Source organism: Haliotis rufescens, unplaced genomic scaffold (genome assembly GCF_023055435.1).
Source record: "Haliotis rufescens isolate VD_foot unplaced genomic scaffold, xgHalRufe1.0.p SCAF_69, whole genome shotgun sequence".
NCBI classification, from domain to species: domain Eukaryota; kingdom Metazoa; phylum Mollusca; class Gastropoda; order Lepetellida; family Haliotidae; genus Haliotis; species Haliotis rufescens.
Genome location: NW_025964360.1, coordinates 184,851 through 209,530, shown reverse-complemented (window position 1 = coordinate 209,530; position 24,680 = coordinate 184,851). Strand labels below are relative to the sequence as shown.

The following is a 24,680-nucleotide window of genomic DNA, read 5'->3' as shown; positions in this document are numbered from 1 at the left end:
ATCTACATTGTGTGGATGAGGTCAGACTTACATTTTCCCCCTTGAGAGAGCGGACAGCCTCAAGGCCAGTGTGTTTTATATCTACATTGCGTGGATGAGGTCAGACTTACATTTTCCCCCTTGAGAGAGCGGACAGCCTCAAGGCCAGTGTGTTTTATATGATCCTCCACTTCCTGCATGAGGACACCCAGACCGGACTGTATCGGCTTCAACAGGCTGTACATGTTTGTCAGGTCTGGAATACGGAGACAATGAATGAGAGAGAGAACATTCCGGCACATCACCTCTGCCTGTAGACATTCGAGTCTTAACAAAGCAGACAAGTGACTTATACTTACAGAAGAAAGTAAAATGGGTTAATGTCGCATGCAACATTATTGCACATATATGCCTAAAACTGTCTGGGCCAGCATATGACCCACAATTTCTCGAACGATCAAGTCAGTTATGGTTGTGAACAACCAAGGGAGGTAACTCTAAATTCCCTGGCAGGTCATCCATTGTGACCACACAGTCCTCATTTCAGTCTTGGACCTGTGAAGATCCGGTCTTCAGCAACCCATGCTTGCCGTAAAAGGTGACTATGGTTGTCGTAAGAGGCGACTAACAGGATTGGGTGGTCAGGCTCGCTGACTTGGTTGATGCATGTCATCGATCCCAATTGCGTGGATTGATAACAGATTGCTGTCATATTGCTGATATATTGCTGAGTGCGGCTCTAAACAACAAACAACCAACCAAACCAAACATTTCATGGGGTATAGAGCACCGGTGACCTATTCTGCCTTGAATTCCCAAAGGAAGAGAAGGCCATGGGAACGTCAAAGAAAGAAGGATTTGTTTGTTTGTAGTTAACCCAGCACTCAGCAATATTCAAACTACATGACGGCAAATAATAAAGGCTGGATCCAGTTAACGATTTTGTACACACACCGATGGCATAGAAGTCATCAATCCTGACCATCGATCCTCTGAATGGCCTCTTACAACCAGCATAGGTTGCTGGGGAGCTCCCCACATGGAGGAGTGAGTGAGTTGGGTTTAAAACCACTTGTAACAGTATTCCAGTTATATCGCAGGGTGTCAGCTTAACGTGTGATGATTGCCCAAATTTATGCAGGTCTCAGACGTTTTCCACTAGAACCTAGAAACATAATCGGGGAGAACCGGGATTCGAACCCACAATCATAGATTTCTGGCGTGCCCAAGGGACGCAACTCTGCACAGTGAATTGCGGCACCTTAGACGACTGGGTCACCCATGCCCCCTCCACATGGACGAAAGAAAGAAGAAACACAAGAGGAGATATAAAACATGGATTGTTACCTTTTCTCTTCTCCACCTGCACCATCTCGCGACACTCGCCATGGAGGAACTGCAGGTGGTCGGCGATCATGCGCTGCTGGCACTCATGGGTCACCTTGGTGTAGGAGCTGGGGTGCAGGAACTTCCGACTCCTGAAGTCTTCATTGTCCAGCTTCTGTATCACCTGTGCAACACAACATAGTCTTACATGACAAGTCTACAAGTTTGCTGGTCGAACTTGCCATTCAGGAATTTTTTAGTTGTTTATTTGTCTTAACATATAGATTATTCACACAAAGCAACAGCGGCGATCTTGATCCAAGATAGTAACTAATAACATGCTTACCACAAGTCTAGAATACTCAATGGTTAGTATGGTCTCTCTGTAGAATGCTTCACCAGTGCACTAACAATTTGCTCTTCATGATAATTTAAGCATGTAAATAAATTCGAGAAAAAATGACAAAAATCGTAATTTTCGGACTGTGAGGGAGAGAATTGGAATAGCATAATGTAAGCTCCAAATTGTAACTATTATGCCAAAATGGTTGGCATCTCTGCAGATCATGAGGTTGCTTTAAGCAATTTTCCAGCCAGATACCAGAATGTCCTTCAAACACTGTGCCCATGTGGGGATTGAATCCAGGCCTTGGCCATGACGAACAAACCTTAAACAACTGAGCGCCCCCAGGCGCTCAAGAGGGAGAGTCTGAAAGTAAGTTGACTGTAGCCATATTACTACAACCTGAAAGTTGTGAAAAATGTCAGCCACACTTTGGGAGAAAGTGCCTGCGTTGTCTCACCTTTTCCATGTAGTCTGAGCAGTTGTACTCGTCCTTCAGTTTGGCGGCCTCCTGTCGGTAGTAGTCTCCTGTCTCGTGCAGGAAGGGCGTCTCAAACAGCTCTTCATACAGCTGCAACAACACAGGGCACCAAGTATGTATGTTTGTTCGTTTTGTTTGTTTGTTGTTTAATGCCACACTCAGCAATATTCCAGCTATATGATGGCGGTCTGTAAATAATCGAGTCTGGACCAGACAATCCAGTGATTAATATCATGAGCATCGATCCATGCAATTGGGATCGATGACATGCATCAACCAAGTCAGCGAGCCTGACCACCCGATCCCGTTAGTCGCCTCGCCTTTTACGACGAGCATGGGTTGCTGAAGACCTATTCTACCCTGGATCTTCACAGGTACAAGTAACTTTGAAGATGGGCAGGTAACATTTATGGGTCATCTGCCAGGGTCACCTGTCTTGTTGGGTTTTAAAATTATTTCAAACACTGTTTGGGAGGATAGCCTTTAGTGAAACCCATGATTATGGTGCTGACAAACCTAAAAACATCATCCGACCCAACCTGAAATCCAAATCAGAATATAGGTTCCTGGTCCAACAAAGGGACACAACTCTTGGCCACCCACGCTCCCCCCAAGACAGCCTGTGTGACTTACCTGCATTGAATACTTCTTCTTATATTCTTCCACATTGACGAATGAGTTGATGACACCGTGGACAACGGTCTGATTCACAGAGTTACCTCCCCTGTCCCTGAACACATGAAAATACATTGATACATTGATACACTAATACCATAAGAATGAGTGAGTGAGTGAGGATGGGTTTATGGCAATTTTAGCAATATTCCAGCAATATCACGGCGGAGGACACCACAAATGGGCTTCACACATCGTACCCATGTCGGGAATCGAACCCGAGTCTTTGGCGTGACGGGCGAACCCTTTAACCACTGGGCTAACCGACTACTGTAACACACAGCACAAAAAGTGCTGACAAGGCTGAAAATTAGTGAATTTCAGTGCATAACAGAATTTGACACTGCACAATCACAATTCGACAAAATCAGAAGCTTCATGACGACCTCACAATGAAGTGAGTTCTCCTCCTTTCCCCAACACAACAAGCTACATAGATACAACTTACTGGATACTGTACGTTGCACTGACTGAAAATGAAGTTTTAACTTTGCGCCTTATATACCCCTTACGAGACAAAGTTACCTCCCTTTGCTGTGCTTTCCGCTTTGGAGACAATAATTTTGTTTTAATTCATCCCTCAAACAAAAGAAATTTTACATAATTTTACACAATGAAGGGAGGTAACTTCACAGTGAATTACAGAACCTCAGATGACCTGGGTGCAGTCGATCTTAGCGCTAAGGTGATCCTAACTCCCATACCTTACCATAGACTTTGACAGTGGTAGCGCTAAGGTTGTTTTGTACAACTACCCAGGTAACTCCGCACAGTGAATTACAGAACCTCAGATGACCTGGGTGTCGTCGATCTTAGCGCTAAGGTGATCCTAACTCCAATACCTTACCATAGGCTTATGACAGTGGTAGCGCTAAGGTTGTTTTGTACAACAACCCAGGCCACCCATGTCCCTCTGCCACCCTTCTGGTAACAAGCTGTTGCCAAATGATTTCAGGACATGCAACAAGCAAAGTTTGTCGTGACCTACTTCTTGACTTCTTGTAATATCAGGTTCAGAAGCTGATTCTTCAGTGGCTCGATCATCAGTCGTTTCCATGTGTCCAGGGCAAGCTGAAATAAGCACTCAATTTGTTAGCAGTTACATCAGCAAGTCCTACTGTTGGGCTAAGTTTGGTGTCATGCTTCTTTGCTTGATGCATATCATCGTGTTCCAACTGCATGGATCGATGCTCATGATGTCAATCACTGGATTTTGTGGTCCAGACTCAATTATTTACAGATTTCCATCATAAAGCTGGAATATTGCTGAATGTGGTGTTTATTAACAAACAAACAAACAACTTAACAAAAACAAAGCAATCGTCATCCCTCACCTCTCCTATCTCCAGCATCTGGTCCGCCATGTCCATGGCAAATCCCCCATAGTTGAGGTCAGCGTCACTCACTTTCTGTTTCCGGATGAACGTGGAGTTCAGGTAGCTGTAGCGAAGACCAGATACACAAATAAGCTAGCAGCTGAGAGTACTGAAAATACTCTTGCAGAAGTGGGCTTCACACAATGTACCCATTTTACCACCAGGCTACCCCTGGGCTTCCATAACATGTCTGCCGCTGGAATATTGCTGAGTGCGACGTTAAACAACTAAACCAACCAACCAACCATAACATGTGAGTGAGTTTTTACGCCGCTTTTAGCAATATTCCAGCAATACCATGGTGGGGGACACCAGAAATGGCCTTTACACATTGTAACAATGTCGGAAATCGAACCTGGGTCTTTGCGTGATGAGCGAACGCTTTAACAACTTGGCTACCCGACCGTCCCTGTGAGTGAGTGAGTGAGTGAGTGAGTGAGTGAGTGAGTGAGTGAGTGAGTGAGTGTACGTACCCATACAGCTGGTTCAGATAGTGGGAGCCCTGACTGTACCAACCGTCCCTGTGAGTGAGTGAGTGAGTGAGTGGGTGAGTGAGTGAGTGAGTGTACCCATACAGCTGGTTCAGATAGTGGGAGCCCTGACTGTACCGACCGTCCCTGTGAGTGAGTGAGTGAGTGAGTGAGTGAGTGAGTGAGTGAGTGGGTGAGTGAGTGAGTGAGTGTACCCATACAGCTGGTTCAGATAGTGGGAGCCCTGACTGTACCGACCGTCCCTGTGAGTGAGTGAGTGAGTGAGTGAGTGAGTGAGTGAGTGAGTGAGTGGGTGAGTGAGTGAGTGAGTGTACCCATACAGCTGGTTCAGATAGTGGGAGCCCTGACTGTACCGACCGTCCCTGTGAGTGAGTGAGTGAGTGAGTGAGTGAGTGAGTGAGTGAGTGAGTGGGTGAGTGAGTGAGTGAGTGTACCCATACAGCTGGTTCAGATAGTGGGAGCCCTGACTGTACCGACCGTCCCTGTGAGTGAGTGAGTGAGTGAGTGAGTGAGTGAGTGAGTGGGTGAGTGAGTGAGTGAGTGTACCCATACAGCTGGTTCAGATAGTGGGAGCCCTGACTGTACCGACCGTCCCTGTGAGTGAGTGAGTGAGTGAGTGAGTGAGTGAGTGAGTGAGTGAGTGAGTGGGTGAGTGAGTGAGTGAGTGTACCCATACAGCTGGTTCAGATAGTGGGAGCCCTGACTGTACCGACCGTCCCTGTGAGTGAGTGAGTGAGTGAGTGAGTGAGTGAGTGAGTGAGTGAGTGAGTGAGTGGGTGAGTGAGTGAGTGAGTGTACCCATACAGCTGGTTCAGATAGTGGGAGCCCTGACTGTACCGACCGTCCCTGTGAGTGAGTGAGTGAGTGAGTGAGTGAGTGAGTGAGTGAGTGAGTGAGTGGGTGAGTGAGTGAGTGAGTGTACCCATACAGCTGGTTCAGATAGTGGGAGCCCTGACTGTACCGACCGTCCCTGTGAGTGAGTGAGTGAGTGAGTGAGTGAGTGAGTGAGTGAGTGAGTGAGTGAGTGAGTGAGTGAGTGAGTGAGTGAGTGAGTGAGTGAGTGAGTGTACGTACCCATACAGCTGGTTCAGATAGTGGGAGCCCTGACTGTACTCCTCCCAGTGTTTGTGGTAGTTGGCCAGAAGGTTCTCCGAACCACAGCTCTGCACGGCCTGCAACACAACGTCGTGGTCAACTAGTGGTGGGACAATACACTCACGCGGCGGTGGATCACGATTGTTTACATGTATCAATCACAGTCGCAAAAGTATCGCTTCATGCCTCAAATGTTTGCTTTTATAACTGTTACAGTAAACATAAATTAGCGAAAATTAATAGTGAAAAAGTATTTTCATTCGTACGCCATATTTGACACTGCCAACAGTAAAAAGTCATTGTCAGGTACTTAGCTGTCTATGAGAAAGATGGCTTACGCACCACAGATAAGAGTGCATGCATACCTAGTTGATAATGGTGACCTTGACCTTATTTTCAAGGTCATGGGAAGCAATTGACCAAGGTTGTGTATAGGCCTGGGGCGATACATCAACTGTGAGATCCGATACGTATCATGATACCTTGTTCATGATCCATTACGTATCACGCTAACAAAAAGCAAATTGATCAAATAAGGTCAAGGTCACATTATCAACTCATGTCTGCAACCACCACTCAGGCACTAACAGATAGTTAAGATATTTAACAAACAACAGCGAAGGGTCATACTATCAGACAGACAGATAGAACCTAAAACAAATTCCCAAGCATTTTTTAATTTCAGGCAAACATGACCCAAACAGATATTCGTAGATTAGGATTGAAAAACATCATTCTCTTCACTTTCATTAACACCTGCTTCACAACTAGTTTCAAATAAACTGAAAGACCAGTCACATAAAGTATGAGAAGAAACCAAAAATTCAATTGGAAATATGCTAACACTTAGGAAAAAATATATAATAGTCTTGGTTCTCAGGCACCACCCGCATCATCATAAAGTTTGCCACACATTTCATTTTTATTTCGATTTAAAAAAGTAAAATAAAATAAATTAATACTTCCAAGTCCAATGGTAGTCAATACTGTATTACAGTATTTTACTCATCAAAGAATACATTTTGGTAGGGAAGCCCTTTCCCAGGTTGATTGTACACAATTGTTTATTTGGTTACACAACTGTTTGTTTGGTTACATACTAGTTTGAACAACAACAACAACAAAAAAAAAGAAAAAAAAGAGACACTGCCTGTCCGCACAATATTTTCAAAAACTATTGCCTGGGAACCAATTCTTTTCTTTTTTTATGCCTAAAATCTGACAACTTTTGGGGCTTGGTTAACGGATCTGCAAACCTTAAAGGGGCACTGATCTAACGCAATTCCCCGGGACTGGTTGTTGCCTTTGTTATTGTTTTTTCCCAGTGAGTACCCGGATGTATAGCAGAAATCTAGACTAGTTCGCGACCTCTGCTGCGCCATTCGTAAGCGCATTAGTCACTTGTATGGGTAGTAATAAGGGCGTATGGTCACATTGATCAACAAAATGAAATACAGTTTTCGAGATAATAAGGAAATGTAGGTATCTTTGTGGGTAGCATCGGTAATGGTGACGTAGTTTTGATAAGTCACTTGCTTGGTAATTTTGCGATTTTCGTTTACACTATTTTGACTTGCAACACAAAGTTTCACCTGAGCATTGCTTTTTGATAGTGTGTATATTTTTGTCAAAATGTGTAACATTTTCAAATTTATTAAACGCCTAAATATTGAGTTATTTTACAAAGTGACTGAAAAACATTTTCATCTGTATTATTATGATAACGAATTCCAAACATTTTGATGTTTAATGTCATCACCAAGAGACTGAAAATGTTACGTTGAAAAGTACATTTCTATGTTGTTTGGCTTCTAATCCTACATAATAATCAGTTTTTATGTTTGTAGGCCCTTTTAATCGTCTTAATCAATCTGGACAGATTTTTTAGTCAAAGTGACTGAAATATTTACACATTTTATAAATTGCCTGAGAGAATCACGTTTTACAAATTGACGGTAATATATACACGCTTACAAAGGAAAAGGCCTGTGAAAACAACGTCTATCGCGCATTGAAGAATTTCCCAACCAAGGCGTAGAGAAACAAGGACGAATCGGTTCAATGTTACAGCAAATGAAGTATAAATTTTAGGCAGCTTCCTTGTTCGAGGAATGTATCCATGAATATCCACACAAAGGAACAATATCCCAATCGTCTGCAGCTGTACAAAAAAAACTTATTCGATGTCACGTGTCTCTGTAACAATCACATATTTTTAAAAATATATATCGTTTGGGGATATTTTAACCCGTGTCCGTTTCTCAACTGATCACTTGGATTGTTTCAGGTGTTTTACATAGGTGTCAAGTCTCAAGGGTCAGCTGAGAAAGCCCCATGACAACTATTTTCATAACGTCCACAGTTCCTAAAAAATCCATTGAGTGATAGATAACAATGATCAATCAATCAACGTATTATCAGTTAACCCTTTGAACAAAGTATGTTGTTTTTACATCGGCACTTCACGCCATGATATGAGTGTATTCCCTTTGTTTTAGTAAACCTAGACATGTAAACACTCACTTTTGACATATCCACTGTGCAAAATAACAGGCATTAATCAATCAACGTATTTTCTGTTAATCCTTTGATGACTAGGAACGATCCATTGATTTACAAAAAAAGTAAATCAACTGATCATTCACCTCTTGCTGGTCTGCCACGTGCATATTACATAACACACATTTCACCTCACTTCAAACCTGGATTTAGATTGAATAATTACCCCAGACACAATAAATGCCAAATGGGAACCTTTGTCAGGTAATCTAAGTGGTGCTACCACTAATTGTACCTGTAATAAATTCATTCACTGAGCATCAAGTGAATGACGACAAATACACAAGTGTAGGGGTTATACGAGAAAACGTGGATGACAACAAGGGAGTAGATATCGTATTATCGACGCAATCCGAAATCCGAAAATGCTTTCACTGCATGGATACTTTTTTTTATTATTAAACTATAACCATCTGGGGTATTTCCAAATGACGACATCCAATGAGCTCCGCCGTTCTTTTTGTCTGTTTGTTTAGGTTGAAGAAATTAATTAACATGCGCCCTTTGTCGAAATCTTTATAGATCCCGGTTAACCAATCAGTGTTTATGCAAAAATGCGTAAAACAAATATTGCCCTCAGCCTCCAAGTTTATTTAGCTGTCCTTGCAGACGGTAGCCCAGTCTCTGGTCACGCTCAGTTGCGTTGCGTATCATCCGGGTACTCATGGGGAAAAAACAATAACAAAGGCAACAACCAGTCCGGGGAATTCCGTTAGATCAGTGCCCCTTTAAAAATCGAAAACTCAGAAAAAATAGTTCTTTCCTACCAACTATGATAAAAATTGCTCTGACAATAAAAATAATCCAAGGGATTAAAACAGTATATTTTCCAATGATAAATCGTCATTACAAGTCAAATATACATGTAAAACACAAACCAAATGTCAGACCAACCCATCCATAAAATTGAAATGTCACTGAGAATTTAGACAAGGTCCCAAATCTGGCCAAAATTTAAATAAAAATTCACCTTCCCAACTAGATCAAACTTTAAGAAGATCAAATAATCCTGTACAATACATTATATTTTTTTCAACCTACCAATGGTACCAACTTTATTTTTTACTATCAAAATCTTAAACTATAAACAAAGAAAAAAAGTTTGGTCCAAGACAATGCAATATACATTTGGTATAGCACTAAATGTCAAGATAGTGTCAACCATCTTTCTAATTCTGTCATGAGCACTCAATAATGAGTGAGTGAGGTTTTATGTCGCTTTTAGCAACATTCCAGCAATATCACGGCGGGTGACACCACAAATGGGCTTCACACATTGTACCCATGTCGGGAATCGAACCCAGGTCTTCGGCGTGACGAGCGAACGCTTTAACCACTAGGCTACCCGACCTCCCCTATCAATAATGTGATGACTTTGGTATTTGGTATATTGTAACCCTCGGACTTAACCTTGATGGCGCATCTACTGACCTTGAGAAGAGTTGACACATGGGCCTCCAGGAAGGACTTAGTCGCCTGGTACAGCTTATCTCCGAGCGGCTCCGGGAATGCTACGCACAACTGATACACATCAGTCCCACTGTCAAGGGCAGATAACTCATTCACTGAAAACTTTTTCAAACGGAATCAAATACTGTATTCGGCGTAATAAGCGCCCAGCTCTAATAAGCGCCCACAGCGATAATTGGTAATTTATTGGCTAGTGAACAATCCCAATTAGCACCCCTTCCTATTGATCAATGTACACAAGACTTATTTAGTCTTGTATAATACGTGTGTTATATGCATCCATAATTATGGGAAATTAAATTCTGGAAAAACATTTCTGTCGTGAGACAACTATCCTGAACATGGCTCTTGGCATAATCTTCAAAAGAACTCAGTGTGATTACATGTACATATGGATTATTAGCTGTGCTTACTAGACTGAAAACCAAATTTTACTAGACTTGGGCTTCGAACTAGTGGCTAAAGTCGCAAACTCCAAATGTGATGATGATTCATTAATAAATTAGACATTCACATTTGATCATTTTTTTCAATTGTATTTCTGGGGAAAAAATAAGAAATCTCTGTAATTTTTTTAGGTATTTGGGGGATAAAAGTCTGTAAAACAAGTAATCGGTTTCACTTTAAATTCTTATGCAAGAAATGAAGATCAAGCGAGAATGACCACTACAAACATAGCCCTATCGAGATAATGTTCTATACTGAAAAACATCTTCAGAGCTGGTGTCGTTTTTCAGTGTGACTTACAATTTCATGCCCCCTTAGAGGATTTCGTAAGTTCCTGTCATTCAAAGAATATCTACTTCCACTACTCTTTTAAACGTAGTATGTTTGTTATTTTAATTGTGGCTACTTACGTAAAATCGCCAGCAACTGAATGGATTGAGTAAATCCTGCTGGGGTCCATGCAGGTAGCAAAGGTACTATAAGTCCTCATGGACCCTTGTATGGTGATCTACCTTCAGTGGCTGGCGATCTATAGCTCATTTTTATCTTGTATTGTTACGTATGGTGTTATATTTTTATGGTTATCTACTAGTTTTAAATTAATCTGTGATAAATCTAGTTATTTTACTGTCAGGTTTTTATACTATCTAAATATATGTAGTTTGAATAAAGTATTTTTTCTCGTCACGATATGCCTATGTGATGTTAAATTTTAACTCACTCACTCAGTACAATATCATGACTATCATATTATACAGCAGAGCTACAAATAAGCAGCGTATTTGCGTAAAATACCCCCCAAAATATTAAAAACCAATTTTTAATTAACTTGCGTGGAGAAACGAATGCATTAAATGAAAAACTCAAAAGTATAGAAACAGCATGCGTAAATACCCAATGAAGATTTTCCAGCATGCATACAAAGGAGCTAATTTCCGAAACACAATTACGAGCTAATTTACTTTCCGAGTCAAGCCTTAAAATTAAAACAGTTATCATGGTTATATACATCTAAAACATTATTTCATTTTTTTTAAATCTTAAATGTTCAGTCTTTTGGGAAAACCCCAATAGAGTTACCGTATTCGACGTAATAAGCGCCCCGCTCTAATAAGCGCCCACGGCGATATTTGCTAATATATTGGCTAGTGACAATCCCAATTAGCATCCCCTTCCGATTGACCAATGTACACAAGACCTATTTATTCGTTTATAATACGCACTCGTGTGTAATATGCACCCTCAATTATGGGCAATTAAATTCTGGAAAAATGTATCTGTCGTATATAAACATTTCAAGCTGTCAGCATAAACCACAAAATTTATATTTCAACTCTGTTTTTTTTTACCAAAATAATATTCTAATAAGACCCCCCTATTTCTAATTTTGAGAGCGCCCTGGGCGCTTATTACGTCGAATACGGTATTAATAGTTTAGTGAAAAAATATTGGTTACCCAATGAAAAATGTAATAACCCAATGAAAATAGAAACCCTAGAGTCAAAACTCAATTGCTCAAAAAGTTATCTGGAGCTCTGATACAGTGATCTGTTTATAGCAGATTTCAATGTCAATGGTTCATCCTGAAGATATGGCATGTTCATAGAAATACAGGTCTCGGCACTTCAGGTAACCATAGTGATATATCTTATCTTGCCGCTTGTTGATATTCTGCCCCAAAGGGGCACACACCGGATGATGTACCCTTGTTGCTGGATGCTGATAACAAATGCTGCTTGAAGTTTTTAATATATCTTAACAAGGCCAAAACAAGTTGTTGTCCTGTAGAAGCCTATCTTAACATTGCAGAATTGAATCACAGAATGCACACTTCAGTAGATTGCCATACATTTCAGTACATCGTTCTACACTTCCGTATAACATAATACACTTCAGTACATCGTTCTACATTCAGTACATCTTTTTACATTTCAGTAAATTATTCTACACTTCTGTATATCATAATACACTTCAGTACATCGTTCTACACTTCAGAATAGACTTCTATACTTCAGTTCAATGTTCTACATTCAGTACATCTTTTTACATTTCAGTAAATTATTCCACACTTCTGTATATCATAATACACTTCAGTACATCCTTCTACACTTCAGAATAGTTTTCTACACTTAAGTTCAACGTTTCACACTTCAATATATCGTTCTACATTTGAGTAAATTCTACACTCATAAGATAAATCATATATGATTTAACCATGTTAACCTGTTGTAATCTCAATGAAATTATGACAACTAGCATTTTTGTTTTTCTCTCAAAACCCATCAAACCAATAAAAAAATATCAATGCCACATAAAACCCAAACAAATTTAGCTAGTATACGTCTTAAGTTTACTTTGACCAAAAAGGTAAATTGTCACCCAATATCCTTAAAACTATGAAATCAAGAAAGAGGTCTCAACAACAAAGACTTACATAAACATGAGTGAGTGAGTGAGTGAGTATGGTTTTACGCCGCTTTTTAGCAATATTCCAGCAATATCACGGCAGGGGACACCAGAAATGGGCTTCACACATTGTACCCATGTCGGGAATCGAACCCGGGTCTTCGGCGTGACGAGCGAACGCTTTAACCACTAGGCTACCCGACCGCCCCTACATAAACATGAAGAGGCAACAACCTCAGAACAACTGAACAATGTGATCATTCGGACGAAAATACTACATCCTCTGGTGTAAGTTCATTGTGTATATCACACTCTCAAACTTGTGATCAAGGATATTGGAATCTGTCAGTCCATGTTGCCCTGGCAACTCGTCCGCAGGTGACCACGCCCTTCACAGTGTCCAGCAGGACAGTCCAGGTGGCCGGGAAGTCGACACGTCGAGGTTTGAGGGACATCCTAACCTGGAAGAGGAATCAAACTTTGAAACACACACAATGTTATTGGTTGTGGGGGGGGGGGGGGGGGGGGGGGAGAATTTGGGTTACTGATGTTTGTTTGTTGTTTAACGCTGCACTTAGCAATATTCCAGCTATATGATGGCGGTCTGTAAATAATCGAGTCTGGACCAGACAATCCAGTGATTGACATCATGAGCATCGATCGACGCAACTGTGATTGGATTTCATGCATCAACCAAGTCAGCGAGCCTGACCACCCAATCCTGTTGGTCGCCTCCTACGACAAGCATAGTCTCCTTTTACAGCATGCATGGGTTGCTGAAGACCTATTCTACCCCGGATCTTCATGGGTCGATAATATTTTTTTACATGAGTAGGAGTTGGAGACTTTTCAAGCCTATATTTCATGTTTATAATTCATATCATGTAACTACATGACCCAGGCAAAATTAGAAGCTTGATGTTATGGTAACCAGGAAGTTAAACTCCATTGAGCATGCGCCATGAGCTTGGTACCTGTCATTAGCATCATGCGAGCAGGGTACTGAAAACATAGGGTTTTGATTACAATTTGCGGATGCACGGCAGAAACAATTTAAGGAAATCTGCAGTATTCTTTCCAGGTTATCTTGGTCAGCGCAGACTAACATCTAGTCTCTGAAATGAACATATTTTACAGTTGTTAAATTATCATAATAAAAATATAATAAAAAGGAGCAAAAGACTCTCTTCATTTTCAGATACTGCAGATATCTGGACTTGCCAAACACTGACTTGCATGGGTGGTATTGGATATATTTGTATCAGGGTCTGTATGACAGACTAAGGTCAGTGGTCAGTGGTGTATGGCCAGGCTGCGGTCAATGTGGTACACCTTCAGGCATGTTGTGGTCAAGCAGTTAATTACATCATTCCAAAGTCACATTACATCATCACTACACCGAGCTCAGGGGTTTCCCCAGGCTACAGGTCACAGTGACCTGATAGCTGCACAGTGACCTTTAGGATTGGAGTGAGTGAGTTAGTTTTAGCATGGTTTTAGCATGCTTTTAGCAATATTCCCGCTTGGGGCAACAGATATGGGCTTCACACATTGCACCTAGTTGGGGAACAAAATCAGGGCTTTACATGAGTGAGGATATTAAACATAGCTATTAACAATATTCCAGTTATATCACAGTGTGTCAGCCTTATGTGGGAGGAAAGCATAGGTTGCTGGGGATCTTTTCTAATCCAGGGAAGCAATTCTTCCCAAGGCAAGGGTGTTAACCGACTTTAAAAGTCCAGTTTCCACCCTTGCCAACCTAGGCTGGAATTCTGTGGCTAGATTGTAGCACCACCAGTGGCGATTATGAGTCACATCTTTTCTATGTCCCTCCTATTGGCCAGTCAGATTCAACCTATCATACAACTTTCATTTGCTTCAAACAAAATGGTGGCACACAGTCAAGGCGGTCTGATCGATAATAAACATCTATATGATTATAAAATGGGTTTTAACTTGCGAAATGCATCAAATTACTTGAGCAGGGTTAGAAACTAACAGTTTTTGTCCACTAGTCCTTATAATGATAACATATAGCCAAACCCTTAAAATGGGCCAATTTCTACTATTCCTTAGGATACCTTTACTATCGGGCAGTTGGGTAAGGACTACAGGACTAGTCCACCCAAAATTAACTCCGAAAATCCAGCTTAGTTCAGCAAGGACGGAAACTGGACTTTTATAGTCAGTTAACTCTTTTTCTTCGAGGAGATGGGGGAAACAAAAAATGTTCAAAAAAATACCCCAATAGCACAACAATTGGCTCTGGCAAGAGTGTTGAAAGTTTGTTATTTAACGCCGCACTCAGCAATATTCCAGCTATATGACGGCGGTCTGTAAATAATCAGGTCTGGACTAGAGAGTCCAGTGATTGACATCATGAGCATCAATCTGCACAATTGGAACATGATGACATGCATCAACCAAAGAAGCATGACACCAAACTTAGCCCAACAATAGGACTTGCTGATGTTACTGTGTGAACAAGATGCTTACAAATTTAGCGCTTATTTCAGCTAGGACTAGACGATCAAGTGATTGACATCATGAGCATCAATCTACGTAAATGGGATACGATGACATGCATCAACCAAGTCAGTGAGCCCGACCACCCGATCCTGTTTGTCGCCTCTAATGACAAGCATGGGTTGCTGCGGGCCAATTCTACCCCCGATCTTCACGGTTCCGATATCTTATGGAAACAAGTGGCTTTGTGCATAGAAAACATTAGTTGAATTACTGCCAGCAATTTGCATACTCAAATAATAAATCAGAGTATGTGTAGGAAACTGATTTCAATTGAACCTTTGACAGGTTAGGTGTCTGAGTGAGTGAGTGAGTTGGGTTTAACGCCGCTTTTAACAGTATTCCAGTTATATCAAGGCATGTCAGCTTAATGTGGGACGAAAGCCCGAAGTGATGTAGGTCTGAGACGTTTACCACTTCGGTGAAACCAACGCGCACAGGTATGGTGCTGACAAACCTAGAAACATAATTAGGGCGAACTGGGATTTGAACCCACAATATTGGTTTCTGGCGTACCCAAGGGACGTAATTCTGCACAGCGAATCGCGGCACCTTGGACGACTACGCCACCTGTGCCCCCATATGGTGTCAATTTTGGTGGTTTACCATATTTAATGTAATAAGCACCAAGGGTGCTCTCAAAATTAGAAAAGGGGCGCTTATTAGAATGCAATTTTGGTTAAAAAACAGAATAAAAAGACCATAAAATTCTAGGTTTGACGAACGAAGAAAACAATCTGTGTTAATATTTTACCCCTTAAGAGATATATGTCTCTTACAAATAATACCATGTGCATGCTTAGCAAATACCACCGTGAGTGCCTATTAGTGCAGGGTGCTAATTACGTTGAATATGGTAGGTTTAGTTGACAAACATTTGGCACAGAAGTGACCTTGGCATGCAAATCAAGGAGGCTTGTCATTACCTTAATGTTTTGAACAAAACTAAAAAGACACAGAAAGTAACTAGATACAATTAATACTCTTTAACTGAAGAGGATATATGGAATGGTACTGCCTAGCAACCAGTTATCACCGGGGACCAAATATCACCAACATCCTGTTATACATATCATAGCATGCATGTGATCACGATTTTACTCATTTTGATTCAAAGGGAGAAATATTATTCGAAAAAGATGAACAAAACTGACTCTTTTGGGGAAGTAAAAAACACAAACCAGAAAAGTGCCTTCGTTAAATAAAGAAAAGACATGTGGGGTGTCACACACTTAAATAGAAGTTCAACAACAAGTAAGGTAAGTTTTGACATTGCTTAGTCTGTCTAACATGTCTACCATTACTAGGCATTAGTCCCTGAATATACTAGCTTAAAACATACTTCAGCATTTTCTTCCAAAATACAGAACAGGAATAAATCATGAAATCCACAGCAAATAGTGTTATTCATAAGCACGTGAAGATTGAATTTCGGGAATACTGGATTACGTCACCAGATGACACATTGACAAAAACGTTTCATATTCATTACAATGAATATAGGGCTGGGACGAGTCCAAATTTACGACCCAGGTACCCGACTCGCTATTACCCGACCCTACCCAGGAACCCACTGCAGGTCTCAAGAGTTGGAAACAAAATGTCTTATTGGGAATTGTTTTACCATAGCCCTGGCCAAAATTATTTAGATGCATGCATCAAACGATCAGATCATGCATACACTGAAGTTGACTGAAGGTGTATCTTTACTCAAACATGTACAAGTCAAAAGGAATGTGTGCATCGTCAGAAAGAAATGCAAACATTAGCGAATTGTAGTTTTTGTCATTAAACAATATGTCACGTGAATTACCACGGGTCCGGGTAGTCCTGTGGGTACCCGGGTCCTACTCAGGACCCAGCCGACCCAAGTACCCAAGTTACCCGTCCAAGCCCTTAATGAATATATCATATATGAATGGTAGACAAGAGATAATATAAAATGTAATTTGTTTATCTGAAGAGGTGCCTCAAATATATGTATATCTATGTAAATCGTCAGTGAGAAAACGATGTGGACAAAAAATAATATATGATGTCACATAAGTCGAAAATATAGGCAGAAAATGTCATCCTACATCCCTGATGTGGTACATTCAACAAGCAATCAAGTGGGTATTTTCAAAAATTATCTTTCAATATTCGACAACTAATGGAAACTATACATGAATTCAAACAACTCCAGTATTTTAGGCACACAACGAGATGATAACCTGTATAAATCCTTGTTTGTCGTTATGTCGACTTCCTTTCGAAAATTCCAGACCTGATTTGAGAAAATCAATAACGCATGTCTTCATACACAATGAGCCTTCACACACAGACGTGGTATGAACTACACCTCACGGAATACACATACGTTGACAGTCGCCAAATGGGGAATCGCAAATCATCTGTCATCGAATGATATGCCAGAATTTATCACCATTCAGACATCAGCTGGCTTGGGGAACATGTTTATTCATTCAAACTTTGAAAAAGTAGAACCCATTGACGAGACACATTCAATTCTATTTGAGAAATACATACTACGTTCACAAATGTACCTACACTGTCAGTATATGCAAAATGTCGTTGAAAGCTGAGATAATCAGTTGTTTGGTATCAGGAAAGACGGTATTTACACCATCCCAAGTGAGCAGCCATGACAGTTTAGCCAGCGGAGTCAGGCTAAATCTGCTCCATGTTAAAATGGCCTATTACTACTTAGCAAAAACGGCTGCTCAATTAATTGTTCAGCGTCCCCATGAAAATGCCGAGAAAAGATGTGGGTCGATGCGGTGCTTGTACTAATCCGTACTTAATTCATTATTCTGGCAAGCCCACAGAGAATATTAAATCATACGTACCGCAGTTAACCCAAATGTATAAATGTCACTAAATAGATCAGATCCTTGTTTTAACCACTTATGCTGAGCGTCAGGCCGGGTAACAGCGAGTATACCACCCTTCCATCCTTCGTATATATATCATCGTCGAACCAAATTTTTTTTAAACCTTGCTTCGGCTCTTTCCATTTGACCAAGGAGGCGGTATTCACGCGTGATTATGGAACGTAGGCCCGTGACCTGTAGACCTGTGTTTCCAGCTTCAGTGTAGAGCTAGGTTACCTGTAGATTTAACCGCTGAATTGAATTTGGACCCGAAAGTTTCAAATGTTAACTTAAGCGCGGTTAAATCTACAGGTAACCTAGCTCTACATTGAAAACACAGTATGTTTATCGCCATTCTACCATGACTAAATAAAACGCGAACTCTTTGGTGTTAGCAAATATACTGAGTGAAGCGGCATGGTTGAGTCCAGTGTTTTGAGCGGGTTGTCGATCTGAATTACGGAATCACCAACAACAGCCTATAAACAAAATATGGCGCTGTATATGCTTAAGCAGTTTGTTGACACAGTAATACTTCACTCGAACATATGACAGGCATTGGAAGCATGTGAGCACAGCAACTAGGTAAGCAACATGAGGTGGGCACCCCTAAAGGAAACTAAGCAAGCCTTGCAAAGCACCGCACGTCATCATTATGATGTCATATCGCTCACTGTGACGCAAAAGCTATGACGCCACAGCCGTATATATTAAAGCGCCCAATTGCAAGCTCTCTGTTGTCCCCAAAGCTTAAAATAAATTTTCTTTGTTGATTTCTATCGTGTTTTCTGCACGAAATGTATTGCCACACATCCTTTGAAAATTGTAGTAACCGCAACTTTGCATTTTGTAACCTATAATTGTAGGTATAATTATATAAATACGCCTACCGACAATGACTGAAAAACGTACTATTTGATGAATATTAGCTTCCGTCGTGATGCGACCATCACATCGACTGTTTCAATTAGAGTTTGATTTGTTGTGATTTGACAACCTCTGATTGACAAATCAAAATCGAGTAATTTCCAAATTCATGGAGGAATTCACATTTATACTGTACACATAATAATACGATTTTAAATATATAGAAGGTAAAGAGGGCGATTTTGTAGGTACTTAAATCAAATTATTTGTCATCTATCTCGTTAGTTTAGCGTGTATGATATACATAACGTTTATTGAAAACTAAATCAAAGAAATGCAAGAATTGTTTCCGGAATTGTTCCAATTCTAAAAAAAGAAGACACTGAGCGGAAATGTAATGTTGGGCGTTTTGGTAAATCATTCGGAAGCCGTTTTAACTGAAGTTATATCTCCGGTTTTTCTTTGTGCTGTTTTGGCACCGAGCCGTTTTAGCTGCCGTCTCATGAGCGTACCGCATGTGTGAAAACTAATAACAGTAAACTGTATATTTCACGAGAATGGCTGTTGGGCTAAAATTTATAGCGGATTGATATGGCTAGATATATTAAAAAAACACCCAAAAAACAATTGGTGTTACTTTGTAGTTATGGTACAAAATAGTATAAACGTTATTTCATCGTGATCTTAAAGGGGCACTGATCTAACGCAATTCCCCGGGACTGGTTGTTGCCTTTGTTATTGTTTTTTCCCAGTGAGTACCCGGATGTATAGCAGAAATCTAGACTAGTTCGCGACCTCTGCTGCGCCATTCGTAAGCGCATTAGTCGCTTTTATGGGTAGTAATAAGGGCGTATGGTCACATTGATGAACAAAATGAAATACAGTTTTCGAGATAATAAGCAAATGTAGGCATCTTTGTGGGTAGCATCGGTAATGGTGACGAAGTTTTGATAAGTCACTTGCTTGGTAATTTTGCGATTTTCGTTTACACTATTTTGACTTGCAACACAAAGTACATATTTCACCTGAACATTCCTTTTTTTATAGTGTGTATTTTTTTTTACTGTCAAATGTGTAACAAATTTATTAAACGTCTAAATATTCAGTTATTTTACAAAGTGACTGAAAAACATTTCCATCTGTATTATTATGATAACGAATTCCAAACATTTTGATGTTTAATGTCACCACCAAGAGACTGAAAATGTTACGTTTAGAAAAGTACATTTCTATGTTGTTTGGCTTCTAATCCTACATAATGATCTGTTGTGATGTTTGTAGGCCCTTTTGATCGTCTTAATCAATCTGGACAGATTTTTTAGTCAAAATGACTGAAATATTTACACATTTTATAAATTGCCTGAGAGAATCACATTTTACAAATTGACGGTAATATATACACGCTTACAAAGGAAAAGACCTGTGAAAACAACGTATATCGCGCATTGAAGAATTTCCCAACCAAGACGTAGAGAAACAAGAACGAATCGGTTCAAATGAAGGAAAACAAAATGCAAATATCATAATTACAACCTACCAAATTTATGTGTATAAATTTTAGGCAGCATCCTTGTTCGAGGAATGTATCCGTGAATATCCACACAAAGGAACAATATCCCACTCGTCTGCAGATGTACAAAGAAACTTATTCGATGTCACTTGTCTCAGTAACAATCAAATATTTTAAAAGATATGTGTCGTTTCGGGATATTATAACCCGTGTTCGTTTCTCAACTGATCACTTGGATTGTTTCAGGTGTTTTACATAGGTGTCAAGTCTCAATGGTCGGCTGAGAAAGCCCACGTGACAACTATTTTCATAACGTTCACGGTTCCCAAAAAATCCATTGAGTGATAGATAACAATGATCAATCAATCAACGTATTATAAGTTAACCCTTTGAACAAAGTATGTTGTTTTTACATCGGCACTTCACGCCATGGTATGAGTGTATTCCCTTTGTTTTAGCGTAAACCTAGACATGTAAACACTCACTCTTGACATATCCACTGTGCAAGATAACAGTGATTAATCAATCAACGTATCTTCTGTTAATCCTTTGATGACTAGGAACGTTCCGTTGATTTACAAAAAAATAAATCAACTGATCATTCATCTCATGCTGGGCTGCCACGTGCATATTACATAACACACATTTCACCTCACTTCAAACCTGGATTTAGATTGAATAATTACCCCAGACACAATAAATGCCAAATGGGAACCTTTGTCAGGTAATCTAAGTGGTGCTACCACTAATTGTACCTGTAATAAATTCATTAACTGAGCATCAAGTGAATGACGACAAATACACAAGTGAAGGGTTATACGAGAAAACGTGGATGTCAACAAGGGAGTAGTAATCGTATTATCGACGCAAGCCGAAATCCGAAAATGCTTTCACTGCATGGATACTTTTTTAGTATAAAACTATAACCATCTGGGGTATTTCCAAATGACGACATCCGATAAGCTCCGCTGTTCTTTTTGTCTGCTTGTTTAGGCTGAAGAAATTAATTAACATGCACCCTTTGTCGAAATCTGTATAGATCACAGTTAACCAATCAGTGTTTATGCAAAAATGCGTAAAACAAATATTGCCTCCAGCCTCCAAGTTTATTTAGCTGTCCTTGCAGACGGTAGCCCAGTCTCTGGTCACGCTCAGTTGCGTTGCGTATCATCCGGGTACTCAAGGGGGAAAAAACAATAACAAAGGCAACAACCAGTCCGCGGAAATGCGTTAGATCAGTGCCCCTTTAACTATAGTGTGAGACATGCACAATATCACAATTTCATGCACAATGCAGTGATTGACATCATGAGCACCGATCTACGCAATTGTGTTACACTAACACGCTATCAACGAACGAGCCTGACTAACCTATACATTTAGTCGCCTTTTACTGTAATTTGTATATGTTGATGGGGATCTGTGTTCTTACCCAGAATCCACACGAGAGATTCGAACTGGAGTTTCTGCGAGTTCATAAGAGTATGTGGAGACACGGGGGCGTTTAAGGCGCCGCATTTCGTTGTGCAGAGTTGCGTCCCTTATGTGCAGAGTTGCGCCCCTTAGGTCGTGGGTTCGAATCCCAGATTTTCCATGAATATGTTTCTAGGTTTAACCTCACAAGCATATCTTGGGTTTTACTAGAGTGGTAAACCTATAATACACGTATGACTTGAAGCTTTCCCCACACATCAAGCTGTAGACTAACGTATGGTCTATGATTTTTTTTTATCACACAATACATTTTTCTCACTAAAATTAAAATAAATAATTTTCAGATGCTGATGTGGAATAAAGCAGGCTTGACTTGCTTTTATTTATATCCAGATTGGTTTTGTTTTCACAAAATACGTATATTCCACAGTCATGGTGCACTAATCAAACTAACAGGCCGTGAAACACATTTCTCAGCGGCGTTAAACCAGACTCACTCAATCATTCATTGGTGTATGAACAGAGATCCCGGGTTCGAGGGGGCACGGGTGGCCCAGTCGTCTAAGGCAGTGCAGTGTTACGTCCCTTGGGCACGCCAGAAACCTATGATTGTGGGTTCGAATCCCGGTTCGCCCCGATTATGTTTCAAGGTTTGTCAGCACCATACCCGTGCTCGTGGGTTTCACCGAAGTGGTAAACGTTTGAGACCTGCATCACTTCGGGCTTTCCTCCCACATTAAGCTGACACGCTGTGATATAACTGGAATACTGTTAAAAGCGGCGTCAAACCCAACTCACTCACTCCCGGGTTCGATTCCCACGTTGGTACAATATGGGAATCCCAGTTCAAGAATCCCTCGTCGCTGGAATAAACGGAATAGAACAACACTCTCTCACTGATCTGGGTGCTCATTGTCTTTAAGTATTGTACAAACACACCCGTGAAGATCCGGGGTAGAATAGGATTTCAGCAACCCGACTATGCTTGTCGTAAGAGGCGACTAACGGGATCGGGTGGTCAGGCTCGCTGACTTGGTTGATGCATGTCATCGTATCCCAATTGCGTGGATCGATGCTCATGATGCCAATCACTGGATTGTCTGATCCAGACTCGATTATTTACAGACTGCCGTCATATATCTTGAATATTGCTGAGTCTGGCGTTAAACAACAAATAAACAAACAAACAATATTTAGTTATTTTACCCAAAACATCGAAGATCGTAAGTGAATAATTATGTTCACAATTTTAAATATTAGATTTTAGATATTAGATTAAATCGTGTCAAGATACACTTATCAATTCCATCTTGTTATCAACATGTGATTTTGTTTTAAGATACGGAAAAAATATTTATCCCTTTTTCAAACAAATGTCTGTAGGGTTAAAAATCTTCCTGATGCATGTGTGGTGCCGGTTAAAAAGGGTCCCCAACACTTTATGGCATGTCGTGAAATTGTTGACTATACTGTATTGGGTGGGTAGGCACGGTGACCTGGTTGATTGTGTGTCACCGTACCCCAGCTGACGGCGTGGGACGTCACTCATAATATCAATCATTGGGTTGTCTGGCCCAGACTCCATATTTGACAGGCCACCGTGACATAGCTGTAAAACTTCTGACTGCAAGCTTACAGCAACAGCAGCAGCGGCAACTGCAACAACAAACCACCATGGAACCTCCCTTCCTTTCGCAACAGATCACATTATTACAACAATGTGTATGAGAAGACGTGTATGTGTCATTAAAGGGGCACTGATCTAACGCAATTCCCCGGACTGGTTGTTGCCTTTGTTATTGTTTTTTTCCCCGCGAGTACCCGGATGATACGCAACGCAACTGAGCGTGTTAAAACTGTGTCACTTTGATTTTGTGTTCAAAAAAGATTCCAAATCTAAAGGCAGTCTAGATAAGAGTAAATGTGTAACAGACAACTTTGTATGTCATTTAAAGTTGGAATATGTTGTTAAGACTATATGATGCCAAGTATGTACATTCGGAAACATTCGGAACCATGTCGATTTACAGTCACAAATAATTGGTAGAACGAGTTGTTCCGATTGCATTCGCGTTCTCTCGCGAGAAACGACGTTACCCAACGATATCAGAAGACGGAAAGCTTCTCCAAACCAGGGTAACGAAGATAAACGTGCTTGGACTTAGCCCACCTGTTGCTTTTGTGTTAATCAAAACAGGTGAGGAAGGAAGGTGACAGTAATGGCATCCCACACCATTATTGATTGTTCTGTATTTCCTTTGTAACGATGCACACTTTATTTTCCAAGGTAGAGAAGTTTGTATTTACTTTCAATTTTGACACCCGTCAGTGTCCGTCACTTAATTTCGTTAGTCTCCGGTTGCCCCCTCGCTTGAACATGATTCTCAGTTCTTCTCGGATGTTCTGTGATTCAACTATTTGGTATTGCTCCCATATCGGTTGCTTGTCAGAGCTCAGAACTACATTTTTTAGCTGTGCTAGATAGGGCCTAATGATTTTTGTGGGGTTTGAAATGACGTCTATGCTCAAAATAGCAGTTGGAGTCGAAAATGAAAATGGAATTGAGTTAGAATGGGAAAATTCGAATGGTTGAAAGTGACTTAACTTAGCATCTATGGATATGCAACATCAAGCCAAGGGGACTTTTTCATAAAGACCTATTTCATTATTTTGTTGGCCTTAAACTCGTCAAAAGCAAGTCCTTGTTTGAAGCTGTATATTTGAGAATTGACTAAAATATTTTGGGTTTATGGAGGTATGAACATAGCAGCCGGTGTGCATTGTGTAAATCAGTGTATAAAGTGGTGTGCATACTCTGT

The 24,680-nt window shown here is 40.5% G+C and overlaps 2 protein-coding genes across 7 annotated transcripts in view; one reads left to right on the top strand and one right to left on the bottom strand.

The window, feature by feature from the left end:
* Positions 1-18,178, bottom strand: part of LOC124112078 (cullin-2-like) — a 37,553-nt gene extending 19,375 nt beyond the window's left edge. Inside the window, exons 1-10 of one of the 4 annotated variants that reach the window (XM_048387200.1) lie at positions 18,027-18,178; positions 12,985-13,109; positions 9,757-9,859; positions 5,746-5,843; positions 4,139-4,244; positions 3,793-3,875; positions 2,763-2,859; positions 2,109-2,219; positions 1,327-1,489; positions 111-235 (exon numbers count right to left, since the gene is read on the bottom strand). In XM_048387200.1, the coding sequence (XP_048243157.1) occupies positions 111-235; positions 1,327-1,489; positions 2,109-2,219; positions 2,763-2,859; positions 3,793-3,875; positions 4,139-4,244; positions 5,746-5,843; positions 9,757-9,859; positions 12,985-13,103 (1,005 nt within the window). In that variant the 5' untranslated portion in view covers positions 13,104-13,109; positions 18,027-18,178. Of the gene's footprint in view, positions 1-110; positions 236-1,326; positions 1,490-2,108; positions 2,220-2,762; positions 2,860-3,792; positions 3,876-4,138; positions 4,245-4,653; positions 5,183-5,217; positions 5,693-5,745; positions 5,844-9,756; positions 9,860-12,984; positions 13,110-17,727; positions 17,877-18,026 lie in introns of those variants that run through there. The other 3 variants (XM_048387199.1, XM_048387201.1, XM_048387202.1) reach the window with 3 other exon arrangements.
* Positions 18,179-23,942: 5,764 nt separating this feature from the next.
* LOC124112077 (sperm-associated antigen 1-like) overlaps positions 23,943-24,680 on the top strand; it is a 46,545-nt gene continuing 45,807 nt past the window's right edge. For 2 of the 3 annotated variants that reach the window (XM_048387275.1, XM_048387274.1), the window contains exon 1: positions 23,956-24,058. The gene's annotated coding sequence lies outside the window, so the exon portion shown is untranslated. Of the gene's footprint in view, positions 24,059-24,680 lie in introns of all 3 variants that reach the window. The other variant, XM_046472011.2, reaches the window with a different exon arrangement.